The sequence below is a fragment of the Serinus canaria genome, chromosome 15 (genome assembly GCF_022539315.1).
Source record: "Serinus canaria isolate serCan28SL12 chromosome 15, serCan2020, whole genome shotgun sequence".
NCBI classification, from domain to species: Eukaryota; Metazoa; Chordata; class Aves; order Passeriformes; family Fringillidae; genus Serinus; species Serinus canaria.
Genome location: NC_066329.1, coordinates 12349408 through 12374495, shown reverse-complemented (window position 1 = coordinate 12374495; position 25088 = coordinate 12349408). Strand labels below are relative to the sequence as shown.

Below are 25088 nucleotides of genomic sequence, written 5' to 3'. Positions count from 1 at the left end.
CTGACCCGGAAGTGGCGGCGGCGTGGGCCGCACGTGGGGCCGTGCTGTGCCGGGCCGGGCCCGCTCGGGCCCTGTCGTGTCCCCGTCCCATCCCCGTCCCATCCCCGTCCTCGTCCCCGTCCCCGCCGCCGCCATGGGCCGAGCGCGCCGCCGGCACAACTGGAAGGCGCGGCTGGCGCAGGGCCCCGCGGCGCCGCCGGAGCTGCCGCTGGAGCTGCCGCTGGAGCTGGGAGGTGCGGCCGGGCCGGGCTGCGCTCGCTGGGCTTCTTACCCGGGCTGGAAGGGACCGCAGCGCTGCTGGGATCGCAGCTGCTGCCCTGCCTCTGCTGTGGTTTTGTTACATTGTTATCGGAAGCGTTGTTGTGGCTTTTAAACCCCCCGGGGAGGCGGTGGGCGCTCCGTCCCTGAGTGTGGCTCTCTCCCGACCCTGGTGTCGGGTCCCAGGCTGGGCTCGGTGGTCTCCGAGGTCTTTTCCAGCCGGATTCTTTCCCTCGTTCCATAATCTTGGATCAGCTCTATTAGAGCAGCGACTGCCTCCAGGGAGCTCAGGAGTTGGGCTTGGGTCCCTTCCTAATCACTCAGTGGTTCCATTATTTATTAAAGCAGCTACTGAACATATCTCTTATGTTAAACATTTGCTTTCTCAAACTTTTAAAAAAAGAAGGCATTACTTTAAAAAAATTACTTTCATTATTCTATTTTTATTATTCACAATCTAGTAATGCAGTTTTTTACTATTAAAATCCACCAGTGCCCGGGTGAAGCAGGATGCTGGGCAGTCACCCCAGGGCACACCGTGTCCTGACCCTGGGGGATTGAGTAAAAAGGCAAAAATTGCATAATATTGTTACATGAATCTTGGAGAATTGCCCTCTGGGCTATAGAAAGCTCAGTTTCGAGGTCTTTTGCCCTTGCTGATGTTGCAGGATTTTTTTTTGGCTGGGCATGAGGGTTGTGTTTGTTTGAAGCAGCTAAATCTGGCCTGGTGCATGATAAGCCTGCTAAGCAGAGTGCTGAAAATAATCCAACCCTTCCTTCAGATGGAGCAACGCTGAAGGGAATTGACCAAAGCAATGCCCTGGTCCTGCCAGCAAAAAAAGCCAAGAAGAAAAAAGCCTCATGTGTTGTGCAGCAGCAGAAGAAACCCCTGAGCAAGAAACAGAAGAAAAACCTGCAGAAGGTTTTGGAGCAGAAGGAGAAGAAAAAACAGGTATGTTGCTGTTTCTGGCACCAGCAGCTGTGTGCTCCTCTCTTAAAATGAGGGTTTGGTATTGGTGTGTGGGGAGGATGGGTGATGATGAGGATGGTGAGGGGTGTGAGCTGGCAGGGGGTGTCTGAGGTGTGAACTCTCAGGGGTGTGCAGGTGCTGAGGGTGATGCCTCAGCCCCCCCTGTGCTGGGCATTTGGGCAGAGATGCAGCACCCAGGGGCTGCTGAGGGCAGCTCCAGGGTTGGGGGAGGCTCCCCTGCACTCTCAGGGGCTCAGGGATGCAGGAACCCATCCATCCCGTGTGCAGGAACCCATCCATCCTCTGTGCAGGAACCCATCCATCCCGTGTGCAGGAACCCATCCATCCCGTGTGCAGGAACCCATCCATCCCGTGTGCAGGAACCCATCCATCCCGTGTGCAGGAACCCATCCATCCCGTGTGCAGGAACCCATCCATCCCTTGTGCAGGAACCCATCCCGTGTGCAGGAACCCATCCATCCCGTGTGCAGGAACCCATCCATCCCGTGTGCAGGAACCCATCCATGCGCCATCCCGTGTGCAGGAACCCATCCATCCGTGTGCAGGAACCCATCCATCCCGTGTGCAGGAACCATCCATCCCGTGGCGGACCCATCCATCCGTGTGCAGGAACCCATCCATCCCGTGTGCAGGAACCCATCCATCCCGTGTGCGGGAACCCATCCATCCCGTGTGCGGGAACCCATCCATCCCGTGTGCGGGAACCCATCCATCCCGTGTGCGGGAACCCATCCATCCCGTGTGCAGGAACCCATCCATCCCGTGTGCAGGAACCCATCCATCCGTGTGCAGGAACCCATCCATCCCGTGTGCAGGAACCCATCCATCCCGTGTGCAGGAACCCATCCATCCCGTGTGCAGGAACCCATCCATCCCGTGTGCAGGAACCCATCCATCCCGTGTGCAGGAACCCATCCATCCCGTGTGCAGGAACCCATCCGTCCTGTGTGCTGAAACCCATCCATGCTTTGTTCAGGAACAAATCCTTTGTGCAGGAACCCATCCATCCTTTGTGCAGGAACCCATCCATCCTGTGTGCAGGAACCCATCCTCTGTGGCCCAGGTTCCTGTCCCAGTGCTGTGGAGTTCATCACTGGCAGGCAGTGATGGTTTTGCATTTTTAAAGCACTCTGTGGAATGGGTGCTGTGAGCACCTGCAAACCTCCCTGCACCCCAACCCTGCCCTGCCAGTAGTTCTGAAATGCTTGTTTTGTATTTTTAGCATGGGAAATAAGAGCTTTTCTGTCTCTGTGAAACCTTTCCAGGCAGAATTGCTGCTCCTGTCAGTGCCTGAGCAGTGGCTCTCCCAGAGGAGCTCTGGGTTTGGTGGCAGTTCCACACTGTGGCTGCCTGACCTTTACCATGCCCTGTCCCAGGGCAGGGATTTGAGGCTCCCATTGCTCCAGGCCTCATTCCAGTGGTTCAGTTCCAATCTCTTTTCTTTGCTGCTGTTTCGAGCTGAGCTGCTCACTGCTGTCATGTCAAGTCCCCATTTCTATTTTTGCACTGGTAGAGGGCTGAAATCTTCACCAGGGAGGACTGGCCCTGGAGCAGCAGGAAGCTGTTCCAGCTGCACAGCAGGATTTGCCAGAGCACACCTTGGAATGCTCAAGTGTAAATCTTGCAATGAAATCCTTTCCTGGTCAAAGCAAGCACTGATTTTGATTGTTTTCCCCAAACAGAGAGCTGAATTGCTGAGCAAGCTGAACGAGGTCCAGGCTTCTGAGGCAGAAATGAAGCTCCTGTACACAACTTCCAAACTGGGGACTGGGGGGCGCATGTTTCAGGCTAAAAGGTAAAGGGATTTTGGGGTGGAACCCTTGCAATGGATCACTGTGTTTGAACATCCTGAGCTTTCCCTTGATTTTTTTTCTTCTTGGTGCAAACAGGTTCTTCAGAATGGAAGGAGTTGAATAATTTGCTATTTTTATCTGATAATGGGATAGTTATTTTCTTGTATGAAAGATGTTAGTTAAAAGAACTTGGTCTTTCCTATGGGATGAGGATGAGGAGGGTGACACAATCTGCAGGCTTTTAGCAATTGTGCTAAACTACAAAATTGGTGGATAAACATTCATTTTTTTGTGCTGGAAGACAGCTACTGATGTTGATCGTAGCTGCTAGATTTATCAAGAGCTGCATTTGTAGATTAAAATAAAAAGATGCCTTCAGAAGAAATGGATAAACCCCAGGACAGGAAATGCTTAGATATAAATCCATCCATCAAATCCAGGGCTTTACCTGGCAGAGTTATGAAAACCTCCAGGAGTGGAGATCCTGGTTTTTGGGGAAGGCATGTCTGGTTTGAGGTGCCAGAACACCGTTCACAGGTGGATGTTTTGTTTCCAGGGTGACACAGGAGCCAAGGACTGATGTCCCTGGAAGGATCAGGAGCATCAGTGGTGCCAACAAGAGAAGGCACAGCTCAGGTTCAGAACCAGAGCCTGAGGAAGAGCCCAGCAGCTCTGAGGAGGAGGAAGAGCAGAAAGAAGACACTGAGAAGTCCTCAGCCAGTGCTGTGAATGCTGCTGAAGAGGCAGAGGGAGGAGTGGAGAAGGCAGGGGCTGGGCAGCCTGCAGCTGGTCCCAGAGCCCCAGTGCTCCTGGCAGCTCCCAGCAAGGCTCCCTGCAAGCCTGCAGTGTTCATCCCTGTGGACAGGAGTCCTGAGATTCAGGTGAGGCTCTGTGAACAGCACAGTGCTTGTCAGAGGGGCTGGGGAGGGTGGTGTGTTCCACAGCTGGGTGCACTCAGCTCTGCCCCAGCAGCAGGAAAACTCGGCTTGTTTTAGAGTATTAGCATTTATCTTTAGTTTTACATCCAGAATCTATTAAAAGTCCTTTATTGTCCTTTGCTGGAAAGTTTTCTGAAGTCCCTCTCTGCTCTTTTGTCCCTTATGCTGGGTGGTTTTGTCCCATTTGTTGTAGGCAGGGCATTGTGCAGGAACAGGAGAAGCTCTGCACGAGCCTCAGCAGACGAGGCAGTTGTGAAATGAGTTTTCCCTTGAAGTGCTGTATTAAGAAACTCGAGGGGCTCTGAAGCTCCACAAATTAAAGTGCAGGCCTTGCCCTCTGCTTGCTGGGAAGCTGCTCTGATGGCTCTGGTTCTCAGCCATGCTCCTGTGGTATGGACTGGTTCAGAGATTTCTGAGTCACGGGCTTGCAGACTTCCTTTTGTGGGTTTTATGGTATGAGGAAGGTGACAGGTTTCAATCCTGAGGAAAACAAAAAAGGAGTGAGAAACAATGCAACTAAAATGTGTGGTTTACACTGTTTAGGAGGCAAGACTAAAGCTTCCCATCCTTGCTGAAGAACAAGTGGTCATGGAAGCCATTAATGACAATCCCATTGTGATCATATGTGGAGAGACAGGAAGTGGCAAAACCACCCAAGTGCCTCAGTTCCTCTACGAAGCTGGATATGCCAGGTAGGAGTTGGATTTTATGTGCAGCAAATGGAATTGCAGGGACAGCGTGTTGGGAAAAACTTGGCTGTAATCCATGCATCTTCAGACCAGTACAGATAAAAGAGATGGGAATCCCAAAGCTCCCTGTCTGTGTTTTTATTCCACCTATAACTGAGGCTGTGTGACTGATGCCATTAATCTAGAGGCATCAGTGAGAAATCCTGTTGTCATTTTTGGGGCTGCTCCTCTGTGAAATTAAAACAATTCCTCCTTTTCCTCACCCCTTTAGTTCTGGCAGCATCATCGGGATCACGGAGCCTCGGCGCGTGGCCGCCGTGTCCATGTCCCAGAGGGTGGCCAAGGAGATGAACCTGTCACACAGGTGAGCCTCAGGAAGCCTTGGCACCTTGCTGGGGGGTGGCACTGAGGTGCTCTGTGGGTGACAAGGACTTTGTGCTTGCTCCTGGGTGTTTCCCCACAGAGTGGTTTCCTATCAAATCCGCTACGAGGGGAACGTTACAGATGAAACACAGATCAAGTTCATGACAGATGGTGTGCTGCTCAAAGAGATTCAGAAGGTAACTTGCTGTCCTCAGGGTTCAAAAAGGGAATTTTTTTGGTATAGCTGGGAAGAGAGGCCAATGTGGACTTGCTGCCAGTCTTTCAAATCAGAATCCCTTTCAGCACCAGAGATTTGTTTCATCTCTACCCTTGATATTCCTGCCCAAGCCACTAAACATTAGGTTATCTTTCTGGGGAAAATGGGAGCAAGAAGAGGCTTGGGAACCAGGCTGCCCTGTGTAGGGTGAGTGCATTAAACTGAGTGAGAAATAGAGCTGGGGATGGGCTCAGTGCTTGTGTGCCTGTGGGGTGTCCTGACCCAGATATCCTTGCTGGGGCCTCCTGTGCTGAAATCCATCTCTCCCCTCAGGACTTTCTGCTTTCCAAGTACAAAGTCATCATCATTGATGAAGCCCACGAGAGGAGTATGTACACAGACATCCTGATAGGCCTCTTGTCTCGCATCGTGCCCCTCCGTCACAAGGTGATGTGATCCCTCAGGTCTGGCTTTTCTGGTTTTTGTGTTCTGTGCTGCTTTAGTGTGTGGGTCTGGGCTCACACCAGGGGATGGTGAGCTCTGTGCACAGAGCAGGGAGACAAAACAATTCCTGCTCCAGCTGGGCACCAAGGACAAATGATCCCAATCTCAGCCCAGGAGCACAAACCCCGTGGGCTGGAGAGAGAAAAACAAGGGTGGGACTGCCTGGGCTAAAGCTGGGCTGGGACAATGAACTGCAAGGTGGGAATGGAGCAGAACTTATCAAAATGAGAGACCCCGTGACCAGTGGGGCATTTTGGGACCATTTTAGTTCATCTTGGGTGCAGCCCTGGCTGGGCTCTTGTGCTGCCCAAGGTGGATCCATGGAGGAGATCCTTTGAATAAATCCCTACTTTATTCTGTAACTCCTTCTAGCCTCTGCTCTAGGGCAGCCTACAGGGCATCAAGAGGGGCAGGGCTTTTGCTCTGGACGTGGATGTGCCAGGGAGGGGATGTTCCACATGAAGAGGCTTTGTGCTGTGGAATTCCAAGGAAATCTGACAGAAATAACACTCAGTTAACACATTTCTCTTTCTGTGTGGTTGAAGAGGCACAGAGCCTGCACCAAACAGTACAGCTCAGTAGCAAGAGGTGACTTCTCAGGCAGAATCCAGTTCATCTGAGATTACAGTGCAGATAATTGAATTCCAGCAGCCTGGGGGAAAGCAGGGTGTTTACTGCTGTGCTGGCCAGCAGCAGTGCTGGGGAGGAGCTGTTTGGGCACAGGGTGACAGATCTGTGTCCCTGCAGAAGGGGCTGCCCCTGAAGCTGATCATCATGTCTGCGACTCTGCGGGTGGAGGATTTCACTGCCAACACCAGGCTGTTCTCTGCTCAACCTCCTGTCATCCAGGTACTGTCCCCTCCCTGGCAGCTGAAACACAGCCAGGAGCACTCTAATCTTTCCAGTTGGTGCTGAAATCTTTCAGATAACCGATTTAAAAACAGTCATTTTGTTTAGGCTATTGTTTCTTTTGGGACTTGGTGTTTTTCTTTCCACCTTTATCAGAAAACCGCCCTGGCAGAATCTGATTATCCTGAGAAACTCCTGAGTTATGGTTCAGGGGAACTAGAAAGCCTCAATCTGAGTTGATGATGTGAAAGGGGGGAAAGATTTGGTTTCTAGCATGGTTTTATGGTGGAGCAGACACCACCAGTAATTTCTGTGGGTTTGGTGTTTTGTAGGGTACCAAACCCTAGAGGTGAAATACAGGGTGAGCTTTTCTGGCTGTAATGATTGCATGGGGTTATGAGAGCAAACAAACCCTTTATTTATATAAAACCCTTTTATTTGGTGTTTGCTCTCCAGGTAGATGCAAGGCAGTTCCCTGTAACTGTTCATTTTAACAAGAAGACCCCCCTGGATGATTACAGTGGGGAGTGCTTCAGGAAGGTGTGTAAAATCCATCGGATGCTGCCTGCAGGTAAGAGAGCTTCACTGCTGAGAGCCCCTCACATTGCTCATACTGAACAGCTCCAAAGGTTGTTGTTGTTGTTGTTGTTTTCCTTTTATTTTTAATTGTTTTTTCCTCTTGCAGGTGGCATTTTGGTGTTTTTAACAGGCCAGGCAGAAGTTCACTCTCTGTGTAGAAGATTAAGGAAAGCATTCCCATACCAAAAAAACAACACTGCAGGTAATGCTGCAGAAACTGTTAAATTATCCCACTGAGAAGTGAGCTTGCTTTGCATCTAAAAATATGAACTTTTATTTTAAAACCACCAAAGACAAGGTTTGGGGAAAGTTGTGGGTGATTGCCATGACTGATGTTAAATTTTGTGCTGGTTTGAGTTTGGGAAAAGATCCTTTCCAGTTCCCCTCTGCCTTCAGTCTGCTTCTTCCACACTGTGCATCCCTGAAGGGTGGGAGTGGGACCAGACTCCTCTATCTTTCCCAAGAGGAAGGCATGCTCAGCTGACAGCTGTTCCCCTGCTGTTTTTCAGGAGGAGAGGATGACAGAGAAGACTCAGTGGAAGAAATGAGGAAATTCAAGAACTCGAGGAAGCGGAGGAGAGTTCTGGTAATGTGTGAGGGGTAGAGTTCCTCCAAGAGACAGGGGAGCAGGCAGCACTGCTCTGTGGCTGTGCCTCTCACCAGCTCTTCCACACCTGCCTGAAGCCCACAGGTGTCCCCTCACTGCTGCTGAAACTCTGGATGTCATGGGGAGGAGATTGGTTTAGATTTAGTTCTGACCACTAAAACTTGAATGGGAGGAGCTCCAGACTTGCTGGCACCGGGGCTGCTCCTCATCTCACCATTTGTTACCCAAAATTTGGACTGGGTTTGACAGAGAGATGAAATTCTAAGACTAACCCATCTTGGCAGAACCTTTTGAACATTTGTTAGACTTATCTGGATTGTGAGGTCAGTTCTCTTCTTTCTAAGAGTGTTAAAATAAATGACAATATGTAGAGGTGGAATGGGATTTGGCATTGTATGCTTTTGCAATGCCTCCAATTTAAAAACATCTAATTTGGAAATACTTTATTTTGCCCCTAAGAAGGCCTAAGAAATGTGAGTCCTTGGCTCAGCTTTGCTTCCAAAGCAATGCAAAGTCACTTGTGTCCCCCTCTTAATGTGCTGTTTCCATCTTCCCTCTCTCTCTCAGACACTCCCCAAAATTGATCTGAACAATTACTCTGTGTTACCACCGGATGAAGGAGATGAGGACAGAGACATTGACAGTGATGATGATGCTGCAGGCTCTGATCTTGACCTGGACTTAGGAGATGGAGACTCAGAAGCAGGTTTGGCACATGTGAAAAAGGAATCCCTGTCACCTGTGAAAGGAGTGACATGAATTGTTTGTTGTGTGCTGAGCTGTGGCACCAGAGCAGCAGTGTCATGGCAAAGCTGTTCAGGTTTTCCAGTCCCAGTTACTGGTACCAGTTTGTTCCAATTGCTTTCCTGGTTTCGGTGAAGTGGTGTTTGTGCAGATGTTGCTGGGACTAAGCCTGGAAGTTGGACTGAGCAGTGCTGCTTTGTTTCCCCACAGATGAGAAATCTGACTCATCCCTGCCCCTGTATGTGCTCCCACTCTATTCCTTGCTGGCACCAGAGAAGCAGGCCAAGGTAAAGGATTTACTGTCACAGTGAGCAGGAGATCCTACAGATAGCAGTGATCATTGTCTGAAGTCACAAGTGAGACAAAATTCCCATCTTGGACTATTCTGTCAGCTTGAATGGCCCAGTGGGCAGGTTGGGATGGGCTTGGGGCAGGCCTGGCTTGGACTGGGGTGTCCCTGATGTGCCACTTGAGCAGGGTGGGAGAGGTGATCAGCCCTGCAGGATCTCTGAACCCATCCTGGCCCTGGGCACGTGGAGATGCTGCTGCCAGCAGGGATTGCTGTGTTCCCTGCTGTCTCTGGAGGCACCAGCATGTCTGGACACACCTCAGTGGTGCTGTGTGCCCCACCTGCAGCCCCTGGGGTCACTTCTGAGGCTTAACCCAGCTGGACAAAGAGCTTCAGAGCTGGAGACGTTAGATCTCTGACTCCTGCATTCCCCTTGCAGTGCCATGTGTGCTGCCATCCTTTTGCAGCCCATCCAAGACCACTGCTTGCCCCTTTCCTCGCCCCTTTCCTTGCCCCTTTCCTCGCCCCTTTCCTCGCCCCTTTCCTTGTCCCTTTCCTTGCCCCTTTCCTTGCCCCTTTCCTTGCCCCTTTCCTTGCCCCTTTCCTTGCCCCTTCCCTGCCCCTTCCTGCCCTTTCCTTGCCCCTTTCCTGCCTTTCCTGCCCCTTTCCTTGCCCCTTTCCTTGCCCCTTTCCTTGCCCCTTTCCTTGTCCCTTTCCTTGTCCCTTTCCTTGTCCCTTTCCTTGTCCCTTTCCTTGCCCCTTTCCTTGCCCCTTTCCTTGCCCCTTTCCTTGCCCCTTTCCTTGCCCCTTTCCTTGCCCCTTTTCTTGTCCTTTCCTTGTCCTTTCCAGCCCCTCCCTGCTGGCACTGCCCTCCCATGCCCACCTATCTCCCGCAGGTGTTCCGCCCTCCTCCTCCTGGCACCAGGCTGTGCGTGGTGGCCACCAACGTGGCTGAGACGTCCCTGACCATCCCTGGCATCAAGTACGTGGTGGACAGTGGCCGGGAGAAGCGGCGTTGCTACGACAGGATCACGGGGGTCTCGTCCTTCAGGGTCACCTGGGTGTCCCAGGCCTCGGCTGACCAGCGCGCCGGCCGCGCCGGCCGCACCGAGCCCGGCCACTGCTACAGGTCAGCCCTGCTCACAGCACAGTGCCCTCCTTCCAAAGCCAGGAGAGTGCTGAGGAAGGCAGGAGCCTCCCCTGAAATGGAAAATGTAAAGCCCTAAACCCCCCAACTCTTTTCCAAATTGCTGTGAGTTTTAAATTAAGGGGCTCTGGTGTGGAGGTGTTCGCAGGGGTGCCAGGACGAGGGAGGAGAGGAGAATCTTGGCTCCATGTTTCAGAAGGCTGATTTATTGTTTTATGATATATATTATATTGAAAATGCTATATTAAAACTAATCTAATATATGATATTAAAAGAAAATGCTATCTTAAAACTATACTAAAATAATAGAAGAAAAGGTTTCGTCAGAAGGCTTGCAAGGAAAAATAAAGGAATGATAATAAAATCCTGTGACTGACCAGAGAATCTGAGACAGCCAGACTGGGATTGGCCATTAATTAAAAACAACCACATGAGACCAACCAAAGATTCATCTGTTGCATTCCACAGCAGCAGATAGTTATTGTTTACATTTCGTTCCTGAGGCCTCTCAGCTTCTCAGTAGAAAAGATCCTAACGAAAGGATTTTTCATAAAATATGTCTGTGACACTCTCAGGCAAAAAATATGGGAGTAGGGAATAACAGTTCTTTACTAGGGAAGAAAATAAAAAGATAAACAATGCAGTAAACTAAAACAACACTGGCAGAGTCAGAGCACAGCCTGACACCCTGTGGGTCAGGGTGTTGGTAGCAGTCCAGTTGCAGATGTGGCTGCAGTCCTCCTGCATTTCTCTTGCTGAAAACTCTTTATTTTCATGGTCAGGTTAGATTGCACTATGCCCAGGTGGATTGAACTCTGAGCCAAGTTAATTTGTGAATAAGGCAAATGCCCCAACCTGTAAATAATGATCTGATGGTGTACATACTATCCACAGCTGCCTTTTCCTTTTTTTATTGCCTTGCTAATTTTTCCTGCATATCCTTTGAGTTAAAATTTCTTTCAAGTATTTAATAACACTTCTGGTCCACTAGGTTATACTCTTCAGCAGTTTTCATGGACTTTGAGAAATTTTCTGCTCCAGAAATAACAAAGCGACCAGTAGAAGACCTGATTCTGCAAATGAAGGCATTAAATATAGAAAAGGTGAGTTGGGAAGGGCTTTGTACCACAGCACCCATTAAAGTGGCTGCCCTTAGGAGGCAGAAAGAAGCAGAAATGTGTTTTATTGTCATTGCTTGAAGCTGTGCCTTGTGGCAGAAGTGCAGATCCTGGGAGTCCATTTTGGTTCTGCACATTGCAGAAGCTCCTCTCAATTCCACTAGGCCTTAACAGACTTGTTTGTTCAAGCTGTAAATGCTTTCTTATATTCTTAGAGGTTTAAAAGAACCCTTGTCCAAACAGGGTCTGTGTTTTGGAGATAGTGGAGCACTTTCAGAAAGCACAGCATTTAAATTCAGTCCTCCCAGCAGCCTGAGGGTGATTCTGCTGTTCCTGTTTCCTCCTGTTTTTGTTCCAGGCATTTCCTGCCATTATGTCTCCTTTCCTTTCACTCCTGGCAAACATCCTGAGTGGGTTTTTTTTTGTCCCACCTAACCAGAGGGGAGGATTTCACTCCCTTGCAGAGCTCCTTGCTGTGCTCACACTGTTTCCCAGTGTGTCAGTGTGGACTGAGGGACTTTGCTCTTGTTTCCCTAGGTCATCAACTTCCCATTCCCAACCCCTCCTCCCACGGAAGCTCTGGCAGCAGCTGAGGAGCTGCTGATAGCCCTGGGTGCCCTGAAGGAGCCCCCCACGACAGGAAGGTAATGCCTGTGCTCCCCCAGTGCTGTCCTGCACTCTGGGCTCTGCTGTGCTCATCCCAGGAATGTCCTTTGGCTCTCAAACTGCCACCAGCTCAGTCTTTGTTTGTTCCCTGGCCCTGCTGTGTGTGGCCAGGGAAACACTGAGCTGGGAGCCCCAGCAGGGCTGGTGGGAGCTGTGGGAGGAAGAGGAACCTTTCCCCCTGACCTTGGGGGACCAGCACACACCAAAACCTGAGAGAACACCTCAAATTCATTGGGCTGCCAGAACGGGGAGCACAGACTTGTTCTGATTCAAAGTCACCTCATGACATGAGCTCTCTTCTCCCTGGCCCAGGCTGAACCAGCAGCTGGCAGCAAAGCTGAGCTGCCCCATCAGTCCCCTGGGCAGAGTGATGGCCACTTTCCCCGTGGCCCCCCGCTATGCCAAGATGCTGGCCCTGAGCAGGCAGCACCAGTGCCTGCCCTACACCATCACCATCGTGTCTGCCATGACTGTCAGGGAGCTCTTTGAGGAGCTGGACAGGTGAGTGGCTGAGCCTGCCTGTGGCCCTGTCACCCTGTGCCCTCTGCCTGCAGGCACAGCTCTCTCAGCTGCTGCTCTGTGCTCCTGGCAGGCCTGCAGGCAGTGAGGAGGAGGCAGCCCAGCTGAAGGGGAGGAGAGCCAGGTTTTTACAGATGCAGAAGGTCTGGGCTGGGCAGGGGCCCATGCAGAAGCTGGGTGACCTCATGGTGATGTTAGGTACAGATTCCCTGTGCCATCCCCTTGTGCTGTGCTGTTGGGTACAGATTCCCTGTGCCATTCCCTGGTACAGAGATTCCCTGTGCCATTCCCCCTGTTCTGTTCTCCTGCTGTCACCCTACCCCTTGTAGGAATAAGGTGCTCTGACTCCATGATGCAGAAAGGTTGAACAAATGCTTTATTAAGCTGTACTGTATTACACTAATACTCTATTATATTACATACTAAAAAGAAAAACCCATGACTGCGTGAGACAGCCAGGACACAGCTTTGAGTGATTGGCCAAACACTCAAAACAACTTTAACCTGTGTCCAGTTTACAAATCCCTTCAGGTAAACAATCCCCATAACACATTCCACGTGTGCAATTTTATCTCATTTGCTTGTCCTGTGCTGTGCTCACACGTGGAATGTGTTTGGAGATTGTTTCATTGGTTTGTTGTGAATTGTTTTGACTCATTGGCCAGTCGAGGTCAAGGCTCTGGAAAGAGTGACAAGTTTTTATTATTATCTTTTTAGCCTTCTGTCAGTATCCTTTCTGTATTCTTTAGTATAACATATCTAATATAACATAGCCATAACATTTCTTTAATATATATTATCTTAAAAGAATAAATCAGCCTTCTAAGAACATGGAGTCAGATTCCTCATTCCTCCCTTCGTCGGGGCACCCCTCAAATACAATGGGAACCCTGAAATGACACATTGCCTGGGACACTGCTGTCCCCTGTGGGTTTCAGAGGAGCACTGACCCCCTGTGTCACTCCAGGAGCAGTGGGGGCCTGTGAGTACTCTGGGTGCACCCAGGAGTTCTGTGAGCAGAACGGGCTGAGGCACAAAGCCATGCTGGAGATCCGGCGCCTGCGAGGGCAGCTCACCACGGCAGGTGAGGGGCTGGGGGGAACTGCTGTGCTGGCTCTCTTCTGGGGGCTGGCACAGCCACACAGAGATGATTCTTGTCCTGCTGCACCTCCTCTCACCTGGTTTTGCCCGCAGTGAACTCGGTCTGCAGGGATGCTGGGCTCTACGTTGACCCGAAGATGAAGCCCCCAACAGAAGCTCAGGTCACCTACCTGAGGCAGATCGTGCTGGCAGGGCTGGGGGATCACCTGGCCAGAAGGGTTCAGGCAGAGGAGCTGCTGGATGACAAGTGGAAAAATGCCTACAAGGTGAGCAGCTTGCCTGGGCTCAGTTCCTCCTCTCCTGGGGCAGAGAGATGCTCCTGTGCAAGCCCAGGTGTCTGGCTGGGTGCAGCACTGAGGATGCCTGTGCTGCCTTCCTGCAGCTTCTCTCTGGGGAACTGAGGTTTGCAGTGTTGCCATTTCCTGGTGTTCATGTAGGAAATGTTATCAAAGGGCTGAGAAGTACCATGAGTTCATCTTGTGGAGTGCTTGGTGTCCCCAGAGAAGGCGAAGCAGAAAATGATGGGGTTATTAAAAACCTCCATCGCTTCAGGAAAACAGAAATGTTCACCTGAGAGAGGCTGAAATGAGGTGCAGTGAGGAAATTGGATTGTCAGCAACTGCTCTTACTCTGCTTCAATCTTTGTGCCTCCTTTCAGACTGCACTCCTGGAGGACCCAGTGTTCATCCACCCCAGCTCAGTCCTCTTCAAAGAGCTGCCAGAGTTTGTGGTGTACCAGGAGATTGTTGAGACTACAAAGCTCTACATGAAAGGTGAGAGCTGTGGGTGTTGCTGCAGCCCTGGTGAGCGGCTCACAAATGCCCTGTGCTGTGCTTTGAGTGCTTACTCCTGGGATTTGGATCCTTAAGGCTTCCTAGATCTGGATCAGGAGATAAATTGGCTTTTTATTATTATTATTATTATTTATCTGGCAGAATTGGCTGGAGCAAAGCTCAGCTTCTGACATATCTGCTTTGCCCCAGCCCTGCCAACCACAGCCGCCTTCTGCTGATCTCTGAACAGATTTTTTACAATATAAAAAGTTTGAAAAAAATGAGGGACAAGTAAACCTGTGGAGATGAGACCCTGACCATGCCCTGTACCCCTGGGGCTGCCAGTGAGCTGTGACCCTTGGCAGCAAACCTGCATGCAGGTGTGTTTTCCTTCCTCAGGTGTGTCTGCCGTGGAGCCTGAGTGGATCCCTGCCCTGCTGCCAGCCTACTGCCACTTTGGGAAGCCTCTGGAGAGCCCCCCTCCCTCCTACTGCCCTGGGACAGGCCGGGTTCACTGCCACAGACCCAGTGTCTTCTGTAAGTGCCCCCCAGGAGCTGCCCTGGAGCTCCTGCCTCTCCCAGGAAGGTCCAAAGAGTGGCTTTGAGCACCTCCAGGGGGTTTGTAACATTCAAATATTGGATTTCCCACCGAGATGGGCAACTCCATGGGGTTTGTAAGAATCAAATATTGGGATTTCCCACCGAGATGGGCACCTCCATGGGGTTTGTAAGATTCAAATATTGGATATCCCACCGAGATGAGCAACTCCATGGGGTTTGTAACATTCAAATATTGGATTTCCCACCGAGATGAGCACTCCATGGGGTTTGTAGCATTCAAATATTGGATTTCCCACTGAGATGAGCACCTCCATGGAGTTTGTAACATTCAAATATTGACTTTCCCACCGAGATGAGCACCTCCATGGGGTTTGTAGCATTCAAATATTGGATTTCCCACCGAGATGAGCACTTCCATGGGGTTTGTAGCATTCAAATATTGGAATTCCCACCGAGATGAGCACTTCCATGGGGTTTGTAGCATTCAAATATTGGCTTTCCCACCGAGGACTGGGTGGGGCTGGCAGTGCCCTCCCCACCTCTCCTGGCCCCCGTGCTGTCCCCCCTGCCAGGCAAGGTGCCCTCCTGGGGGAGCAGGGAGGGGACCTGGGGTGTTTGGTTTTGTTTCCAGACAGGGTGGGCTGGCAGCTCCCTGCTGTGGAAGTTGATTATCCCCCGGGAATCGATCGCTACAAACACTTTGCCAGGTTCCTGCTGGAAGGAAAGGTGAGTGTGCCCCCCTGCACCATTTCCCTCAGGATTTCATTGATTTTTTAGCCCAGTTTGTGGAGGAGATGAACCTTATGGCTTCATTTTTTGTGCCTCCCCATTCCTCATTGCTTGCTGGTGGATGGAAGAGTTTGTTGTGGTTGATGAGGTGGGGAAGGGATCTTTGAAACACAAAAAAAGGCATGAAAAATCAGTATTTCAGTGAAAGACACCCCCAAATTTAGGTGCTGTTTTTGCAAAGTAAAAAAAGCCAGTAGCCCATGTCTTTGTCCACCCTGAGACAGAAGAACTGTCCAAGAAGTCAGGACAAGATTATGGACACAGGGATAGGAGGACATGGTGATGGAGAATGAGACAAGGAAATCTGTAGTAGCACAAGTTCATCGATGGTAATTATCACATCACAATTAATTTACCTTATTCACTGTGTAATTGTTGAAACAAATCTTCCAGGTCATCGAAAAGCTGAGTTCTTACAGCCAGTGCCTGCTGTCCAGTCCCCTCATAATGCTGAAGACATGGTCCAAGTAAGTGGTTAAAAACAAACCTCGGGTCCTTGTCTCCACCAAACACTTTTCACTCCTTTCTAAATTTAAAAAAATTCAATGCTGAGAAGGGTGGTGGAGATTGTGATCTTGGGAAAAGGAGTTTTCCCACCAGGAAAAGTGGTGTCCCAGGAGAGTTGGTGGTGGTGAGGGCAGGGCAGGACACGCAGCCTGCTGGGCTCTGCTGGGCTCTGTTGGGCTAATGAACATTGTTTGATTGCTCCATTCCTCTGGTTCAGACTTCAGCCCAGGACTGAAGCCCTCCTGCAGGCTCTAGTTCAAGAAAACTGTGATAATCGTGATGCTTTGGTGGCTGCATGGAAGAAAAATCCTAAATGTAAGTGTTCTGCTTGCCTAATTATCAGTCATGTCAGTGGGCACCTGGAGCACTACTGAATTATAATTTCAAAAAATTTCATTTGTTAATCTCCATATATTTCCTATTTTCTTACCAGAAGCAGTAGTGCCCTGTGCTTGGTTCTTTTGAAAAAATGACAGGAGGCGCTTCAGAAAGCAACATTTATTTATATTCTAAGTTTGGTTTTTTTCTGTAATTGTACCCACAGTTAAAATGTACAGACTCTGGTAGTACTGTCCATGGATATATTGAAGGCTTTTATCCTGGTAAAATGGATTTTCTTCAATGTAGGGTGCCAGATGATAAGAATTCCTTCACAGAAGCAGCAGCAGCAGCAAGGTGCTGCAGTGATGGCTCACAGATTCCTGTGGGTGCTGGCCCTGGCTCCCAGTGGGGTGATCCCTCAGGAGATTTTTCCAGCCTAACTCTGAACCTGCTCCTCTCCCCCTGCAGATCTGCTGGCAGCCTATTGCCAGTGGGTGCCTGAGGCCCTGCACCAGGAGCTTGCCCTCAAGTGGCCACCTGAAGTGCCCTGTGACCCTCGGTGTTGATGGACTCCTTTGCTCCAAGGTGTTTTGAGAGCTTTCCTTGGAAATCTGAAACAGATGGACTCAACAACTGATGGAATATCTTTTGTTGTTCTGCTTTCCCAGAAGTCCTGCCAGCTGTTTGGCTGCTATTTCATAATATCAATGTTTGGATAATTTTATCCCTTGTATTTTACAGATTTATTTTTTTTTTTAACCTGAAGTTTCTCTTTGGACTATATTAGTCATATGAACTGTAATAAATATGTAAAGTTCTTGGTCTGGATGGGAGAAATGTTTGCTCTGAGGGATGCTGCAGGGAGCAGAATATCAGAGCTGTGCAGGAACATCCTCATGAGTGTCAGACAGAACCTGGGCAGCAGCTCAGGACAGGAAGCACAAAAATGAGGAAACTTGTGGGTTGGGATGGGAATAGTTTAATTAGTGAAAGGAAGAAGCTTGAGTTTACCTTCCCCTCCACCTGATCCTTTTGGGTCTTGATAAACGCAGTGCTCTCACTGTGCTGATGGGCTGCTGCTTGTGACACTGCTGCAGGACAAAGTCTGGACAGGGACCCTCCTGTCCCCATGTTCTGAAGGGAACTGGTGCAGCCCACCTGGCTGGATGTGTGTCCATAATTCCCACATGCTTCAGGGGCAAGGCCAGGACACAAGCAAGCATTAAAAACATCCAAAGCTGAAAAAACAGCAACTTTAGATCTGCAGTCAGAAGGAAAGCAGCCCTTTGGTGTGTTTCCAGTCAAACAGTGGGGTTTTGGGGATTTTTTCAGTTTCACTGGGTTTGGGGTGTCCCCAGGCGGGACAGTGCTGGGGGCTCTTGGCAGGGCTCCTTTCTTTAGCAGGAATTGCAGCACAAGTCTGCACACTCTGCTGCGGGGAGGGAAGAAAATCAACGGCCAGTTACCGAGTGTGTTGGGAAATTTCGGCTCCTCTCGAAAACGGGGCAGGAAAAAGCAAAAATCACCGGCCTGCCGTGCGGGGCAAAAAGTGGAGATGCCGGGGATTGAACCCGGGGCCTCATACATGCAAAGCATGCGCTCTACCACTGAGCTACATCCCCTTGTTGTGGAGTTAGCTAATCGCACTATATACAGAGATATCAGCAAGACGAGGCTGGCCATGACACCGCGGTGACACCGCTGTCACTTCGCGTCCCCCGAGCCCCGCGCAGCGCCCGAACCACGGAACAAAACGGCGGCAGCTCCATCTGGGGAGAGATTGCACCCTTATATACTGTGGCAAAAAAAGCCACACCGTGTCCGTCCTCGTTAGTATAGTGGTGAGTATCCCCGCCTGTCACGCGGGAGACCGGGGTTCGATTCCCCGACGGGGAGGAGTAGTTAATTTTATCCCAGGATGCCATTTTTTGCCGGTGGCCCCACGCGGGGTTTGTCTGTGACGCTGCCGTGGAACACCCGCCGGAGAGGCGGGACAGAGCCCGCAGAGCCACGTTTTGTGCCAGGGAAGGCGAGCGGAGTGCCCCGGGGTGAGTGCGGAACACCCCGCCGCTGCCTGTACCTGGGGGCTCCCCGGGATCATCGGAGTGGGAATGGGATCCTCGGCGTGGAAAAGCCTGCGGAAAGGTGCGAATCCCCTGACGGGCCTGGAACCGGGCGGCGGAACCCGCGCGGGAGGGCGGGCAGCGGCCGGGCGGCGGCGCCCAGGGGGGCGCAGGGCGGGGTCGTATTTACAGCCAGAAAGTCCTTTTTCGCCCGCCGAAATAGCTCAGCTGGGAGAGCGTTAGACTGAAGATCTAAAGGTCCCTGGTTCGATCCCGGGTTTCGGCAGAAGGTTTTGGGGTTTGTTTTGGTTTTTTTTTTGGGTTTTTTTTTTAAGGGGTGTTTTTTTTTCCTCCTTACTGTCAAGGTGGTTCCTTTTCCTACCGAGCGGAGGGAACAGGGGCTGCTGTCCCTGCGTAGCATGGCTCAGCCGGTGCCATCGCAGGTCCTCCCGCATGTGGGAATTTTGTGTCAGGAGCCGCTTCCCGAGGAGCCGTGGAGGTGGAGCGAGTCCTGCGGCCGCTTCTCAGTGATAAAGGGGCTCACAAAAGCGTCTCCGTACACCTTCCTCGTTAGTATAGTGGTGAGTATCCCCGCCTGTCACGCGGGAGACCGGGGTTCGATTCCCCGACGGGGAGGCTATAAACATGTTTTTTCCCTTCAATTCTTTTTTTCTGGTTTCCAACGGAGCAAAACCATTTCGTTTTCTGTGTGCGAACCAGCACGTTTTTGTCTTTTTGAGAGCTGCCTGAGGATCGCACCGGGCTCTGTACACTGCAGCGCCCGCCGAGCAGCCGGGGCTGGCGGGGCCTCGGTGCGGTCCCGTTCACCTCCGAGTCCCGCACCGGGACCGCCTCAGCACAGACCTGACGAGCTGCCAGAGAAAAGTTCCCGTGCAGGGGGATGTAGCTCAGCGGTAGAGCGCATGCTTTGCATGTATGAGGTCCCGGGTTCAATCCCCGGCATCTCCACGTGGTTACTGCTCTTTTTTCCCATTTTTGTTGATGTTTCATCCAGTCAGTGTCACCACGTCCGGCTGAGCAGCAGCGAACTGACAGTGCGGCCGAAATGGCCTTACAGTGGCACTTCCCAGTGGCATAAAGTGTTGGTTTTTTGGGTTTTTATTTTCCATTTGGTTCTCCTCAGGCCTGTGCGAACACACAAGGCTTTGTGTCCCACTGGTGTCCCATTTTGTGCACTAATGGTCACAGGAGGATAAAAAGAAGGACAAATCATCAAACCCCAAAATGCAGGGGGACAGTGGCCACTCATGCCAGGCTGACACTGCCACAGCCCAGAGCCTGGCAGAGGTGCAGCCCTGCAGCCACACAGAGCACAGTGGCTCAGCTCAACATTCCCAGAGCCAGAGGGGAAGGACAGAAAAGCCAGGAAACCACAGCTGGCTGCACTCCTGAACGCTCAAGAGCTTCTCCTGGCTCTTCAGGGACTGCTCCCTCCACTGTCCAGCGGGAGCAGCTTGGGAAGAGCTCTCAATGAAACAACCGCCCTGCTTCGATCTCCTCAGGCTCATGGAGAAACTCTGTGGGGCTGGGAAGACTGGGAACTACGGCACAGCTGAGAGGTTTGGTCCAGAGAGACCAGAGCCCGCGGAGAGCCTGCATGAGACAGCTTTGATCCATACAGCTCAGCGGCAGCTGCTCCCTCTCACTGCCTGGTGACCAACAGCAGCAGGGGCTGCCCGCTGACAAATGCAAAGTGACATTTCCTGCCACGGTGGCTGGAAAGCTCCTTGTGCTGCTTATTTACTCATCTTACTTCCACTTGTTATTTTGAGCCAGCGTTTGGCTACAGCGCTGCTAAGTGTGAAGATCCCTGTTGTAAATCACTCCCTGGCAGCTATTCTTATGGAATGTGCCCTGCATCTGAATGTAAGAGACAGTTTGCAGTAACAGGCATGCAGTAATAGACTTTTTGTCACAAAACGCTTTCCCATGTGCCTTTTTGATGATTTTCTGACCAGTCCTAAGTGCCCACCTTGTAACTAGAAGAACAAGCATAACATTATTAAGCTTAACATTATTATTCACTTTCTGCTGAGGAAAGACCTAGACCTGCAAGGATTCTCCAGTTTTTGATGTTTATATACTCCCAATGCACAGCATCAGCCACTGACCTCTGAGAAGTAACCAAAAGACCTCTGTGGGATTTTTTTCCCCGAGTGTTTGAGATTATTATTATCACTACAGCTGTGGTGAGTGTTAATACAAACACAAAGCAGCAGAGGCCAAAGAGCTCCCCAGAGCATTCCCCTCGATGTGTCAGGCAGACACAGGCCCTTTTCCTCAAACCACAAAGCTTTTGCTGGACCCCTGCTCCTTTCCTGCTGGTGAGCAGCCTTGGGCGTTATCAGTGTCCCTTCCATTTTCCTTGGGCACTGCCAAATGAAGGATTTTGTGTGGGCGAATCAAAGCAAATTGCACTGCCTGAATCTTGCAGATAAAACTCCATTCTGTTCCCGGCTGTTGCCTGGAGTTGCTGTGCAGTTTGGGTTCTCTAACAGAGAAATAACACTCGAGGCGTCCCTCGGGATAAAGCCACGATCTCCTTCCCTCAGGAAACCCCTCACGGTGTGGCCGCAAGCAGAGACGACCCTCACTTTGCCCTAGGGGTAGAAGCCAAGGAGATAATTATCAAGCAGGGGTGCAACTGCAGGGTCTAAATCCCTGAACATAATGAAACTTTTCATGTTTTCTACTTTAACGCGCGGCTGTGTCTCCCAGTCGGGGTCACTGCGATGGCCCAGCCGCGGCCCCGCTCCGGCGGCTCCAGGCCGGGTTTTCTCACCGCTCGCCGTCCCGCGCGCGGCGGCCTCAGCGCAGCCCCGCGAGGCGCCGATCCCTCCGCGCCGCCCGGCCGCGCTCCCCCCTCACCCACGGAGAGGAGCGGAGGCGCGCGGCGCGAGGAAAATAGTGCGCAGCGGAGTGATCCGAACGCGGGGGCGGGGCGCCGGGAGCCATATAAGCACCTAGCGGAGGGATGCGTGGCGCAGTTGGCCCTGGGTGAGGTTTGTGGTTTCGGCTTGGCCGAGCGGCGCCGCGGTGAGATCTCGGCGGGGGAGGGCCTAGACACGGGCTGGGCGTCCGGGCGGAAGGGAGGGGTGTGTACGCTGAGGAGCTGCGGCTGGGGGCGATGGCTGACAGTGATGGCGGGGGGAGGGCTGGGACGTTGCCTTCCCCTATAACGGCAGCACCGCGAGGCGGTGGCGGGCAAGGACTGGGCCGAGCGGCCACTGGCAAAATGGCGGCCGCGCAGGCGCAGCGGTGCTTCAAGATGGTTCCGGCCGCGCGCCTCGGGCGGGAAGGGGAAAAGGGTGGAGACCCCGCCCTTCTATGGATGTGGGCGGGCTTGCTCTATTACGTCATGGACGGGGCAGTCGCTAAAGCACGGCCGGTTTTCCCCCTTCCAGGCAAAAATGCAGATCTTTGTCAAGACCCTGACTGGCAAGACCATCACCCTTGAGGTCGAGCCCAGTGACACCATTGAAAATGTCAAGGCCAAGATCCAGGACAAGGAAGGCATCCCTCCTGACCAGCAGAGGCTGATCTTTGCAGGGAAGCAGCTGGAGGATGGCCGTACCCTCTCTGACTACAACATCCAGAAGGAATCCACACTGCATCTCGTGCTGCGCCTGCGGGGTGGCATGCAGATCTTTGTCAAGACCCTGACTGGCAAGACCATCACCCTTGAGGTCGAGCCCAGTGACACCATTGAGAATGTCAAGGCCAAGATCCAAGACAAGGAAGGCATCCCTCCTGACCAGCAGAGGCTGATCTTTGCTGGCAAGCAGCTGGAAGATGGCCGCACCCTCTCTGACTACAACATCCAGAAGGAATCCACACTGCATCTCGTGCTGCGCCTGCGGGGTGGTAACTGAACCAGCAGGTTGTTGCTTCAAATAAAAGGTTCCCTGCACTTGTTCATTCCAATAAAGCTGTTGCATCTGTAAAAGTTGGTGTCCCGTGTTACACGAACAGTCATTCGTGACATTGCCCAAGTCCGGGTCTCTAATAAACAATAATTACATGGCTTTCCACAGACAAAGGAGTTGCAAAACTGCCTTATGCAAGGCTTCCACATTCCTGGTGCTTGTAGCTAATCCCTCAGCCGTGCTTTTCCTGGGGTTGTATAAGTGTTCTGATACCTGGCTGTGCCTCAGTGCCCGCCTGCAGATGTTGTGCAGCTGTGGTGTTGTGTAAGCTGGGATGTGCAACGGGGAGCTGTGGATGCTCCCCAGTCAAAAGGCTTTGAGATAGCGCCTGGTTGCCCAGCAACTGCCCTTATTTTGGGATTAGTGGAGAAACAGCAGGAGGGTGAGCCTGCAGCTCTGTCCTGGGATGGGGAACAGGATGGTCCTGCAGCCCATGGGGTGGGAAGTGTAGATCTCATCAGTTACGGGGTGGACTTGTTTTTTTGTCAAGGTTAATGGCATTAAGCAAGCAGTAATTTCAGATGTACTTACTGGAAATCTGAATGTGCTTCATTCCAGCTGTGCCCCAAGTGGAAATGCTTCTGAGCTGAGCTGTCACAGCAGTTCCTGTGTGCTACAGAAGCCCTGGCAAGAGGGAAGTTGCCTTTGAAGTATTTGTGGTGGGGGTTGCAGGAGGGGCTGATGAGGAGTTAACCATGGCTGTGCTGGGTGTGTGGAGAAGGAAGAGAGGGAGTGACACGGAAATGCTCTTTCCAGGAGTGGTGACATGGACTCGCCTGTGGAAGGGGATATGGTCTCAACTGGTGACAGATTCAAGGGACCAGAAGGGATCTTGCACTGCCTCGGTGGTATAGCAGGGTGTGGCCCCAGTAACACCAGTTCCTTTCACTGGTGTGGCCTGTACAGAGCAAGTTCACCAAGGTCTGTGCTGTGTTGGAGGAAGCATTTGAATGCTAAAGAGCTGAATCCTGTGTGGGTGGGAGCTGGTGCTGTGCCATCCTGGACATCCTGTCCTCCCCCACAGGAGTGCCCCAGCTTCTGCCCACGCTGCCCTGGCTCCTGAGCTGTGCTCCAACAACTGCAGTGAACAGCTGGCCATTGTGTGGGCTTCCTGTCCTCTGGGGACAGCAGAATTCCCAGACTGAGCATCTTAAACACAGGTGCAGGGGGGGCAGTCACTGGAATGCAGGGAGCACAACTGTACTAACTGTGGTTCTGATTTGAAGGCAGCCTGACTGCCATCGGGGAGAGCTGCAGGAGGACACGGGGTGTTTGATCAATGTCAAAAGCCCCCACAAATGACTACATAGCCGTGCTTTAAGAAGTCCTTTTATTTTCAATGTCTCAATAAAACCCCTTTACAATGTCCTATTTTAAAACCACGATGCTGTAATGGCCTGGAGCAAGCTGCAGCCAGGCAGAGCAGGAAGCCTGCAGGGGAAACCCGTGCTGTGGCCTCCTGAGCGGGGTCAGCCTCTGCTGACCACACAGGAACAGTGTGAAGTTGTGCCAGGAGGGTTGGAATGGGTGTTAGGGAAAAGTTCTCCCTCAGGGGGTGGGCTGGACAGACATCCTGGGGCTGCCACAGCACCAAGCCTGCCACAGGCCAAGATGAGTTTGGACAACACTCTCGGGCACAGGGTGGGATTTTGGAGCTGGTCTGTGCAGGTTTTTGACTCGATCCTCGTGGGTCCCTTCCAGCCCAGGACATTCTGCATTTCTGTGACCTCTGCAGGGTTTGAGGAACCTCAAGGCTCAGTGTGGCAGTGCCAACGCTGCAGAGGCAGCACCCGTGAGCAGAGACCACAGCTGGGGTGGAATGAACCACGCAACAGCAAAATTTGATGAGGACAGCAAAGCTTGTCGTCAGCTCTGAGGCTGTTTTGTTCTAAGCGGGGCTGAACACGCTATTCCCAGAGATCTTCTCACGACTGCACCGCCTCAGGGAATCTCCTGGGTTTTACTGGGGAATTTTAGGATTTGAAGAAAAATTCCTTTCACAGCATTTCTTTGTAAAAAAAAAAAGTCTTAAAAAGGTGTAAGTAAATACAGCCCCTACTTTGTGCTGTTCTGAAGGCATTGCTGCTGGGAGAGGGGGCCCATCCCACAGCACAGAATGGCCAGGATTGAACAGAGACATTGGTTAATTGATCTGGTAATTAAATAGGCAACTATCAGGGTAAAAGGTTTAGAAAGGAAAAAAAAGACACAGTTAAGTGTAAAGACACAAATGCAAATGTTCCACCGAGGTGGGGGCCATGGCAAGAGGCAGGTGCTGTGCTGGGCCCTGCCTGGTGGCACCCATGAGATTGTCCCCTCTCTTCCTGCAGGACAGTGTGTGGCAGGTGGAAACACAACAGCAGCAAGATGTGCTTCCTCAGCTGGGACAATGAGATGTTGCACATGAGTGATTTAAAACAGGCTGTCACAAACCACACTCTATTTTCTGCTGCCTTCTAGATGCTTCTGGGGATGAGTCTCAGCGAGGCTTTTATTCAGGACCATGTTCAGATGCACAAGATGGACAAAAGACCCAGGTTTTTTGGAAAAGCAGAGTTGGGTTAAATGGCAAAACAGAGGCAGGTTAATGGGTGATGGATGTTTACCCCTCAGGCAAGACATACATATATATACACATATACCCATGAATATAAACACTTTTTTTTTTGGTCTAGTGAAAGAACGAGAATGAATGGCTTCAAACTGAAAAAATAGGTTTAGATTAGATATTAGGAAAAAAATCTTTACTGGGGCG

At 51.4% G+C, this 25088-nt stretch overlaps 2 protein-coding genes and 5 non-coding genes across 9 annotated transcripts; 6 read left to right on the top strand and 1 right to left on the bottom strand.

Moving 5' to 3' along the window:
- Positions 1-28: 28 nt before the first annotated feature.
- DHX37 (DEAH-box helicase 37) lies at positions 29-17151 on the top strand. The gene is made up of 27 exons (XM_009092492.4): positions 29-233; positions 1041-1210; positions 2932-3044; positions 3599-3923; positions 4524-4672; positions 4941-5033; positions 5133-5229; positions 5583-5696; positions 6501-6602; positions 7059-7173; positions 7288-7383; positions 7691-7767; positions 8356-8494; positions 8743-8819; positions 9718-9950; positions 10960-11071; positions 11624-11730; positions 12065-12253; positions 12345-12469; positions 13239-13355; positions 13466-13638; positions 14031-14145; positions 14545-14682; positions 15338-15432; positions 15889-15962; positions 16220-16317; positions 16792-17151. The coding sequence occupies exons 1-27, from the start codon at positions 134-136 to the stop codon at positions 16887-16889; spliced, it is 3441 nt and encodes a 1146-aa protein (XP_009090740.4). The 5' UTR covers positions 29-133; the 3' UTR covers positions 16890-17151.
- A 722-nt stretch (positions 17152-17873) lies between these two features.
- On the bottom strand, positions 17874-17945 carry TRNAA-UGC (transfer RNA alanine (anticodon UGC)). The gene has a single exon. It is a non-coding gene; the product is annotated as a tRNA-Ala (tRNA).
- A 202-nt stretch (positions 17946-18147) lies between these two features.
- On the top strand, positions 18148-18219 carry TRNAD-GUC (transfer RNA aspartic acid (anticodon GUC)). The gene has a single exon. It is a non-coding gene; the product is annotated as a tRNA-Asp (tRNA).
- Positions 18220-18599: 380 nt separating this feature from the next.
- On the top strand, positions 18600-18672 carry TRNAF-GAA (transfer RNA phenylalanine (anticodon GAA)). The gene has a single exon. It is a non-coding gene; the product is annotated as a tRNA-Phe (tRNA).
- A 278-nt stretch (positions 18673-18950) lies between these two features.
- TRNAD-GUC (transfer RNA aspartic acid (anticodon GUC)) lies at positions 18951-19022 on the top strand. Its single transcript has one exon. It is a non-coding gene; the product is annotated as a tRNA-Asp (tRNA).
- Positions 19023-19283: 261 nt separating this feature from the next.
- On the top strand, positions 19284-19355 carry TRNAA-UGC (transfer RNA alanine (anticodon UGC)). Its single transcript has one exon. It is a non-coding gene; the product is annotated as a tRNA-Ala (tRNA).
- A 1882-nt stretch (positions 19356-21237) lies between these two features.
- UBC (ubiquitin C) lies at positions 21238-22353 on the top strand. 3 transcript variants are annotated; one of them, XM_018916796.3, is made up of 2 exons: positions 21238-21404; positions 21812-22353. In XM_018916796.3, the coding sequence occupies exon 2, from the start codon at positions 21818-21820 to the stop codon at positions 22277-22279; it is 462 nt and encodes a 153-aa protein (XP_018772341.1). In that variant the 5' UTR covers positions 21238-21404; positions 21812-21817; the 3' UTR covers positions 22280-22353. The 3 variants fall into 3 exon arrangements, with proteins under 3 accessions (XP_018772341.1, XP_018772340.2, XP_009090739.1); XM_018916795.3 differs by having other exon boundaries at positions 21243-21409; XM_009092491.4 differs by having other exon boundaries at positions 21252-21443.
- The last annotated feature ends 2735 nt before the right edge of the window (positions 22354-25088 follow it).